The following is a 10000-nucleotide window of genomic DNA, read 5'->3' on the forward strand; positions in this document are numbered from 1 at the left end:
AAGCAACAGTTTCATTAATTAGCTGATAACTGAATAATTAACTTGAATTGGCATTCTGTCTGTCTGTATGTCTATCGACTTACTTATCAGTCATTCTGCTTATCTACTTGCATTTTTATGTTTATTCGTCTGTTCGTCTATCTATCCATCTATTTTCGCATACATCCACCAATCCATCTATCCACCCGTCCATCAGTCCACCTGCCTTCCCACCCTTTTCTCTATCCACCCTTCCGTACCATCCATTTTTACATCCGCCCACTCACCCACTCCTTCATCCGCCCACATCCACACGTCCTTCTACCCATTCTCCAATCCACCCACAGTCACATCCACTCATCCACACACCCACTCATCCGCCATCAATTCACCATCCACCCATCCATCCATCCATCCACCGGCCCATTTCTCTACCCATCCACTCACCCACATCACCCTGCCTATTTTATCACCAACCCTCTTTCACCCACTCACCCACCCATTTCTCCACCCACCTATTCCTCCACTCACCAACTTCCATCCACCTATTTCTCTAACCGCCCACTTCCACCCACCCATCTCTCCCCCACCCATCCATTCCTCCTCCCCACCTATTCCTCCCCCACCCACTTCCACCCATTCCTCCCGCCACCCACTCATACCTCCCCCACTTCTCCCCCTATCCATTCCTCCCCCCACCCACCCACCCACTCACTTACCTCCCACTCACCCACCCATTCCTCCTCTCCACCCACTTCCACCCATTCCTCCTCCTCCCTCCCCCCACCCACCCCCCCAATTCTCCCCCACCCCCACCCCACCCACCCCCTTACCTCCCCACTAACCTCCTTTTTTTCGACCTCCAGGCCTCATGAAGCTTCAAGAAATCATCAGGTCGCCGCCAGACAAGAGCATCGAGATCTACATCAGACAAGGTCATCCGGAGAACTACAGAGACATCTTGAAGGAGGTCAAATATAAGGAAATTTTCAGCGTCATCGTCGACACTCTGCCGGAAAACATGCATTTGTTCCTGAGATGCGTGAGTTGCGTTTGGTTTTTGTTGTTTGTTTTTTGAGAGGGGGGGGAATGGGAGGGGTTGTTTGGAGTTGTGTGTGTGTATTTTTTGTTTGTTTTGTGTTTGTTTGTTTGTTTTGAAGGGGGGGGCGGGGGGGGGTGTTGTCGGAAGGATGGGGTATTGTTTGTCTGTTTTTTTTTTTTGTATGTTGCTCTAGATTTTAGAGGTGGATGTACGGATATATTTAACGTACATGCACACACACACACACACACACACACACACACACACACACACACACACACACACACACACACACACTCACTCACCCACCCACGCACACACTTAATATGAGGACACCGAATTGGCTTTACAGGTCAGATAGCAACTAAAAACGGCAACTTAAATATATTCATAGATTTTGTTCATGTATCCGGTGTTGAAGAGAACTGGAATTCTCTTTTTCATATTTTGGGGATTTTTATCAAAATATAGGTTTAGAGCAAACTGTATATATATATATATATATATATATATATATATATATATGTATGTATGTATGTATGTATATATATACATGCACACTCACACACAACACACACACACACACACACACACACACACACACACACACACACACACATACACACACACACACACACACACACACACACACACACACACACACACACACACACACACACACACACACACACACACACACACACACACAAACACACACACACACACACACACACACACACATATATATATATATATATACATATATATATATATTTATATATATTCATATATATATATATATATATATATATATATATATATATATATACATACACACACATAATGATAATAACGCAAAAAATATGTATATATGTATATATATAGTTATATATATATATATATATATATATATATATATATATATATATATATATATATATATATACACATTTCTCTCTCTCTTCTCTCTGTTTGTTTTTTCTCTCTTTATTACTCCACCTTTCCTTTCTTACTTTATCTTGGTGTCATTTCCTTTTCCTTTCTATCTCTTCCTTACTCTACATTTGTTTTCCTCCCCCCTTTTTCTTCCCCTTTTTTCTCCGTTTACTCCCTTCTTTTCTACGTCTGTTTTTTGGTTTTGTTTTGTTTTGTGTCATGGCTGTCATTTCCATTTTCTCCTTTATTGATATTCTTCACATATATTTTTTTTAAATGTCTCTTTTTTTTCTTTTTCAGCTTCTACAGTTACAGATGAATGACTATAGATATCATTATCTCTTCACAACCTTCGTAAGTATAGATTAATAAAAGAAAAAAATTGTCTTCTTGTTTTTTTACTTTTTTTTTACTTTATTTTTTTATAATCTAAGATAATGGTAATAAAAAAAATAAGAATTGTATTTTTTTATGTAAAATAATATAATAACATAACATTATGCTAAAGGTTGCCATTGTGACGAATACAGAGTGGATTATATTAATAAAAGATGAAAATAACATGAATATTGACAATGATAACAATAATGACCCCCTCTTTTCCCTTCTCTCACTAACCCTATCACCCCTTCCCCCCCACCCCTTCCCTCTCAAACGTACCCATCACCCTTCCTTCTCTTACCTTCCCCTTTCCCCTAAACTAAACACCTATTTTACCCTTTTCCCTTCTCTTTCGAACCTCCCTATTTCCCCATTTCCTATTCCCCTTTCTCCCCTCCCCTGTTATCATGTCCTTTCTTCTTATCTCCTTCCCCTTCACACCCATTTCTCTCGACATCGCCCCCCCCTCCATTCTCCTCCCCATAACCTATACCACTGGCTTTACCCTTTCTACTCCCCCCCCCTTCTATTCTATTCCCCTCCTTACCCCCACCCCCTCCCCTCCTTCCCCATCTCCCCCAACTATACCCCCTTCCCCTCTTCCCCCCCTCCCTCCCCTTTTCCCCCAACTATACCCCCTTCCCTCTCCCTCCTACTTCCTCCCTCCCCCCCCCCCCCCAGGACATTGAGACCTTTGACCTCGAGGATTTCAAGTACAACTTCGTCAACATGACTGCGTTTAGAGTCGTCGACACGAGCAATATTCAAGTGAGAAGAACCCTTAGAGACATGGAGAAGTTTCAGCCTATCGGTCATTCCATCTTGAACAAGTCGACTATTATTAAGGTAAGCAGAAGAGATATTTATTTATCTTTTTATTTTATCTATATTTACTAACTCTACGTCTACCTACGTCGACTATTATTAAGGTAAGCAGGAGAGATATTTATTTATCTTTTTATTTTTATCTATATTTACTATATTTACCTCGTCACCTACTATTAAGGTAAGCAGGAGAGATATTTATTTAGCTTTTTATTTTATCTATATTTACTAACTCCCCGCCTACCTAAGTCGACTATTATTAAGGTAAGCAGGAGAGATATTTATTTAGTTTTTTTTTATTTTATCAATATTTACTAACTCCTTCCCCGTCTACCTAAAGTAAGCAGGAGAGATTTTTATTTACTTATTTATTTTTTAAGCTTTTATTTCATCTATATTTACTAACTCCTCCTCCTCTACCTATCTACGTCAAAATGTATTTATATATTTAACTTTTTTATCGATGGAATCAACGAATTACTTGTTTATCCAATATATTTCTAATCTACATATATATTCATAATGACCGTGATTACCATTTTTTTGCGTAATTCACTTGATTGGTATTTGTGAAATGGAAATTAAATTTATTCAAATGTTTTCGAATTATGGCATTTTATAAGCTATGCAGAAGGGAACCAAGGACTGCATTTTTTTTATAGGCAAGAATATTGTTGTGCCAATAGATATGTATTTTGTTTCCTTTTTTTACAGGTAAGAAAATAGTTTATTTTTTGTATTATTTTTTTTTTCCTTTTTTTTACAGGTAAGAAAATTCTTGTACCAATAGATACGCTTTTTTTTGTCTTTTTTTTTTTACAGGTAAGAAAATTGTTTTGACAACAGATATGTAAATAAAGGAATAAATGAAAGAATATAAAAGTGTGCGTGGATGAGTGGATGAGTTGATATGGAAACACGGCGAGAATGTTCTTTTTTTGTTTTGTTGTTGTTTTCTTCTTGTTCTTCGTCCTCTTCTTCTTCTTTTTTCGCTGTTGTTGTTCTCCGTTGCCCTCCTCCTTATCTTCTTCTACTTCTTATTATTATTGTTATTATCATTATTATTATCATTATTATTATTATTATTATAATATTATTATTACTAAATTATTACCATTAAATTATTATTATTACTATCATTATTATTATCATCATTATTATTAACAGCATTATTACTACTATTATTACCTTTGCTTCTTTGTTTTTGTTTTCCTTCTCTTTCCTCTTCCTCCTCCTCCCCCCCCTTCTCCATTTTCTACTTCCTCCTCTTCCCTTCCCCATCTTTCCCCTCCTTCCTCTCTCATCCTCCTCCTCTTCCCCTCTCCTTCTCATTCTCTTCCCCTGCGAAGCCCTTTGCAACATAGGTTAATAAGCACCCCACAAGTTGTCTCATCAACATCAACAGGCATCAACATCATCATTACAAGTTTGTTATAAAAAGTAACTTAAAGAGCGGGGCTGGTCCCTTACCGTCTGCCAGGACTCGTAAAAAGTGACTAACGGCAGAAAAGACACACAGAAATTTGTTGAAATTGAGCTCTCTGTCTCTCTCTGTTTCTGTCTGTTTGTCTGTCTGTCTCTGTCTCTGTCTGTCTGTCTGTTTGTCTGTCTGTCTCTGTCTCTGTCTGTCTGTCTGTCTGTCTGTCTGTCTCTGTCTCTGTCTGTCTGTCTGTCTGTCTGTCTGTCTGTCTCTCTCTCTCTCTCTCTCTCTCTCTCTCTCTCTCTCTCTCTCTCTCTCTCTCTCTTCTCTCTCTCTCTCTCTATCTATCTGTCTGTCTCTCTCTCTCTCTCTCTCTCTCTCTCTCTCTCTCTCTCTCTCTCTCTCTCTCTCTCTCTCTCTCTCTCTCTCTCTCTCTCTCTCTCTCTCTCTCCCCTCTCTCTCTCCTTCTCCCTGCTCTCTCTCTCTCTCTCTCTCTCTCCTTCTCCCTCCTTCTCTCCCGCTCGTCATTTGACTCAGATAAGTCACTCTAAACGCACCAAATTAATTCGTGTTTCACAATAAAACTGATTATGAATCACAGTCCGCCGTAAACGATTACTTGCTATATCCATTTCCTCTTTATTCCAAAATATATTGCCGTGTTTATTGCGTTGATAATTCTGTTTTATCTCCAAACTTTAATATCCGGTTGCAAAGGGCATTAATTTGTAATGACAAATTGCTTTCTAATGTACACGTAAGATAAACGTAGGCAAATAAACTTACCTCGATTGTAGAGCAAGATTGTTAGGATACGTTGTTATGGGGGATTGTGTGCTCTGGTTGTTTCTCTGTTTCTTAGTCTCTCTCCTTTCTCTCTCTCTCTCTCTCTCTCTCTCTCTCTCTCTCTCTCTCTTCTCTCTCTCTCTCTCTCTCTCTCTCTCTCTCTCTCTCTCTCTCTCTCTCTCTCTCTCTCTCTCTCTCTCTCTCTCTCTCTCTGTGTGTCTTTCTCTCTATCTGTCTCTCTCTCTCTCTCTGTGTCTTTCTCTCTATCTGTCTCTCTTTTTTTCTCTTTCTGTTTTTTTTTCTGTTTTTCTTTTTCTTTTTCTCTCTGCCCCCCCCCCTCTCTCTCTTTGTCTTTCTCTCTATCTTTCTCTCTTTCTCTCTCTTTCTCTCTCTCTCTCTCTTTCTCTCTCTCTCTCTCTCTCTCTCTCTTTATCTCTCTGTCTCTCTCTCCTCTCTCTCTCTCTCTTTCTCTCTCTCTATCTCTCTGGGTCTTTCTCTTTCTCTCTATATATCCAGCCTTCTCCCTTAGTTTATCATGTCAACTCTCCTCTCCACTTCTCCCTCCCTACCCTTTCTTTCCCATTCCCTCCCTTCTTTTCTTTTCCATTCCTTTCCATCTCCTTCCCTTCCATTCCCTTCCCCTGTCTCCTCACTTCCATTCTCTCCCTGTCCTTCTCTCCCCTTTTATTCCCGTCTCCTTCCTTCAACTTTCTTTCCCTCCACTATCCCTTCCTTTCCCTTTCATATCCCCCGTTTCTCTTCTCCTTCTTCCTCCCTTTCCCTTGCTCTTTCCCCTCTCCCCCCTTCCCTTCCTTCATTATTCTTTCCCTTCTTTTCCCCTCTTGGTCTCCCCCTCTCTTTCTCTCTCTCTCTCTCTCTCTCTCTCTCTCTCTCTCTCTCTCTCTCTCTCTCTCTCTCTCTCTCTCTCTCTCTCTCTTCTCTCTCTCTCTCTCTCTCTCTCTCTCTCTCTCTCTCTCTCTCTCTCTCTCTCTCTCTCTCTCTTCCCCTCTCTTTCCCTTTTTGTTGTTTGGCTCACTGTATGCGTGTTTGTGTGTGTATATTAATAAACAAAATGCAGATATACTAAGCAACACTCGCAGGTCACCCTTCTCGGCTCCTCTGCTCTTCCCTATTTTGCTATTTGCTCTATTTAATGTGTCAGGATATCTTCTTCCCTCCCCCCTCATCCCCTTCTTTATTCCCTCGTCTCTCTCGCCCCTTGTTCTTTTCTCTCGTTTTTTTCCCCATCTCTTTATTCCTCCATTCTTTCCTATTTTCTTCTCCTTCTCCCTATTCCTCTACTCATATCCTTCACTTCCTTCCTCACTTCCTATTTTATCTACTTCCTTTCCTCCTCTTCCTCCCGTTTCTTCTCCTTCTCCTTATTATCTCCCATCCACCTTTTCTCTCTTCGTTCCCTCTCCCTATTCCTTCACCCATCCCCTCCCTCCCTTTCTCCCCTTCCCCTCCTCCCCTCCCATTTTTTTCCTCTTCCCTTCCTCCCCTCCCCTCCTCTTCTCCTCCTCCCCTCCCATTTCTTTCCCTTCCTCCCTCTTCCTTTACATTATTTTTGTCTTTTTCATTTCTCTATATATTTCATTTCATATGTTTTCTCTTTGATATAACGTTATATTATCTGCCTTCCTCTCTTATTCACTCTTTCCCTCTCCCTCCCTTTTTTTCTTCTTCACTGCCTGCTTCATTTCCTTCTAACTGCTCTTTCCCTTTCCCCCATTCTTCTTTTCATTTTTTCTCTTCCTTTTTTCTCTATGTTGTCTTTGCGTCTTTCTGCTTCCCTCGTTTATCAGGCTTCACTTATTCTTTTCTCTTCTTTTTTTTTTTTCCTCCGTCTTTTGTTCTATCTGTTTGTACTTTTCTTTTATCTTTCGCTTCTCCGCCTTTCATCAGTTTCTCCCTTTGTTTCCTTCCTTCCCCTTTCTTCCTTTTTACTCATCTCCTTTCCCCTCCTCTCCATGTCTCTCTTATTTCTTTCTCTGACCTCTCCTCTCTCCTCTTCTTCTTGTCCTACTTTCCTTTTCCCCCCTTTACTTCTCTTTTTCTCTCCCTTTCTCCTTTATCTCCCCCGTCCTCCTTTCACTTCCCTAAACTCTTCTCTTAATTTTCTCCTCTTCCCTTCACTCGTGCTCTCTTCTGTCATTCTCTCTCCCTTCCTCTCTTTCTATTTCTCTTTCCTTTCTCTCTTAACACTTCATCTCCTCTACCCTCTCTTCCCCTCTCCATCTCCACTCTCTCCTTCTCTCTCCCTCTCCTCCCTCTCCCTTTCCACTCTCTCCTTCTCTCTCCCTCTTCTCCCTCTCCCTCTCCCTCTCTTCCACCCTCTCACCCTCTCTTCCACCCTCTCACCCTCTCCTTCTCTCTCCCTCTCCTCCCTCACCCTCTCCACTCTCTCCTTCTCTCTACCTCTCCTCCCTCTCCTTCTCTCTCCCTCTCCTCCCTCTACTTCTCTCTCCCTCTCCTCCCTCACCCTCTCCACTCTCTCCCTCTCTCTCCCTCTCCCTCTCTCTCCCTCTCCTCCCTCCTTTCTCTCCCTCTCCTCCCTCCTTTCTCTCCCTCTCCTCCCTCGCCCTCTCCACTCTCTCCCTCTCTCTCCCTCTCCCTCTCTCTCCCTCTCCTCCCTCTCCTTCTCTCTCCCTCTCCTCCCTCACCCTCTCCACTCTCTCCTTCCCTCTCCCTCTCTCTCCCTCTCCTCCCTCTCCCTCTCCATCTCTCTCCCTCTCTCTCCCTCTCCCTCTCTCTCCCTCTCCTCCCTCTCCTTCTCTCTCCCTCTCCTCCCTCACCCTCTCCACTCTCTCCTTCCCTCTCCCTCTCTCTCCCTCTCCTCCCTCTCCCTCTCCATCTCTTCCACCCTCTCACCCTTTCTTCCACCCTCTCCTTCTCTCTCCCTCTCCTCCCTCTCCCTCTCCCCCCCCCTCCCGCCGTTCCAGTCTAACAGGGAAGGCGAATGGATGTCGACGTTTCATTCCCATAAAGTCTACCTTTAAAAGCCGATGCGTGAGACTATATCGCACGGATCGTCGACTTGGATTTCAGATTTGACATATTTCAATTTCGTCTGTGTTTGTCTGTCTGTCTGTGTGTTTGTGTGTGTGTGTGTGTGTGTCTGTCTGTCTGTCTGTCTGTCTGTATGTCTGTCGTGTGTGTGTGTGTGTGTGTCTCTGTCTGTCGGTCTGTCTGTCTGTCGGTCTGTCTCTGGTTAGTTGGCTATCATTCTTTCTCCCTAGCAATCGAACTTTTTTCTCTATCTTGTAATTGTCTTCATTGTTCCTGTCCTTATCTCTCTGTCTTTCTCTGTCTGTTTCTTTCTGATCCCCCCCCCCCCCTTCTCTGTTTCTCTCTCTCTCTCTCTCTCTCTCTCTCTCTCTCTCTCTCTCTCTCTCTCTCTCTCTCTCTCTCTCTCTCTCTCTCTCTCTCTCTCTCTCTCTCTCTCTCTCCCTCTTTCTCTCTCTCTCTCTCTCTCTCTCTCTCTCTCTCTCTCTCTCTCTCTCTCTCTCTCTCTCTCTCTCTCTCTCTCTCTCTCTCTCTCTCTCTCTCTCTCCTTCTCCCCATTTCTCTCCATTCCCCTCTCTCTTTCACGTGGAAAAATCTCAGCTGATAAACACTGAATCACAGTCGTAATAATTCTGTTCCATCCTCTTTTATTCCAAAGCTTTATGCACGAAAAACAACAACTTTATATCATCCCCTATTGCGCGTTGATATGTAGTGTCACGCATTCATTCATTCGTTTTGTTTTTGTGTGGATGTGAGTATGTTTTGCCTTTACACACACACACACGCACACACACACACACTCACACACATGCGCGAACACATACGTACGTACATACATACATAAGTACATACATGCATACGTACATACATGCATAATTACATACATGAATACGTACATACATATATAGATACATAAAGAAACATATATACATACATGCATACATACATACATACATACCTACCTACCTACCTACCTACCTACCTACATATATAGATACATAAAGAAACATATATACATACATACATACATACATACATACATACATATATGCACACACATACACATATTCATATTTACATGTCTGTATTCCCATCTATCTATCTATCTATCTATCTATTTATCTATCTATCTATCTACATGTATATCTAAGATGTCTCTCTCTCTCTCTCTCTCTATCTCTCTCTCTCTCTCTCTCTCTCTCTCTCTCTCTCTCTCTCTCTCTCTCTCTCTCTCTCTCTCTCTCTCTCTCTCTCTCTCTCTCTATATATATATATATATATATATATATATATATATATGTTTATCTATTTACGCACATCTAATCAGTATATATACAGAAATACAGACAGACGAACATAATCTTAATAGCTAAACACGTAAACCACAGGATTATGGCCTTCCATTCTACCGCCTCCAGCCTCTGCTTTCTGTGTCACTTCTGCGAAACCAGGGATGCGTCTGACATGACCCCCCTCCCCCCCTCCCCTCCCCCCTTCCCCCCTCCCCTCCCGCCCTTCCCCCCTCTCCCTCCCCTCCCCTTTCCCCCTCTCCCTTATTTCCTCTCCCCCTCCCGCCCTTCCCCCCTCCCCTCCCCTTTCCCCCTCTCCCTTATTTCCTC

General features: G+C 42.3%; 1 protein-coding gene across 1 annotated transcript in view; it reads left to right on the forward strand.

Annotated features, from left to right (window-relative positions):
- Positions 1 to 850: 850 nt before the first annotated feature.
- Positions 851 to 10000, forward strand: part of LOC125038976 (glutamate receptor ionotropic, kainate 2-like) — a 20814-nt gene continuing 11664 nt past the window's right edge. Inside the window, exons 1-3 of the mRNA XM_047632694.1 lie at positions 851 to 1021; positions 2258 to 2311; positions 3020 to 3184. Coding sequence (XP_047488650.1) covers positions 851 to 1021; positions 2258 to 2311; positions 3020 to 3184 — 390 coding nt within the window. The remainder of the gene's footprint in view (positions 1022 to 2257; positions 2312 to 3019; positions 3185 to 10000) is intronic.

Source organism: Penaeus chinensis, chromosome 26 (genome assembly GCF_019202785.1).
Source record: "Penaeus chinensis breed Huanghai No. 1 chromosome 26, ASM1920278v2, whole genome shotgun sequence".
Lineage (NCBI taxonomy): Eukaryota > Metazoa > Arthropoda > Malacostraca > Decapoda > Penaeidae > Penaeus > Penaeus chinensis.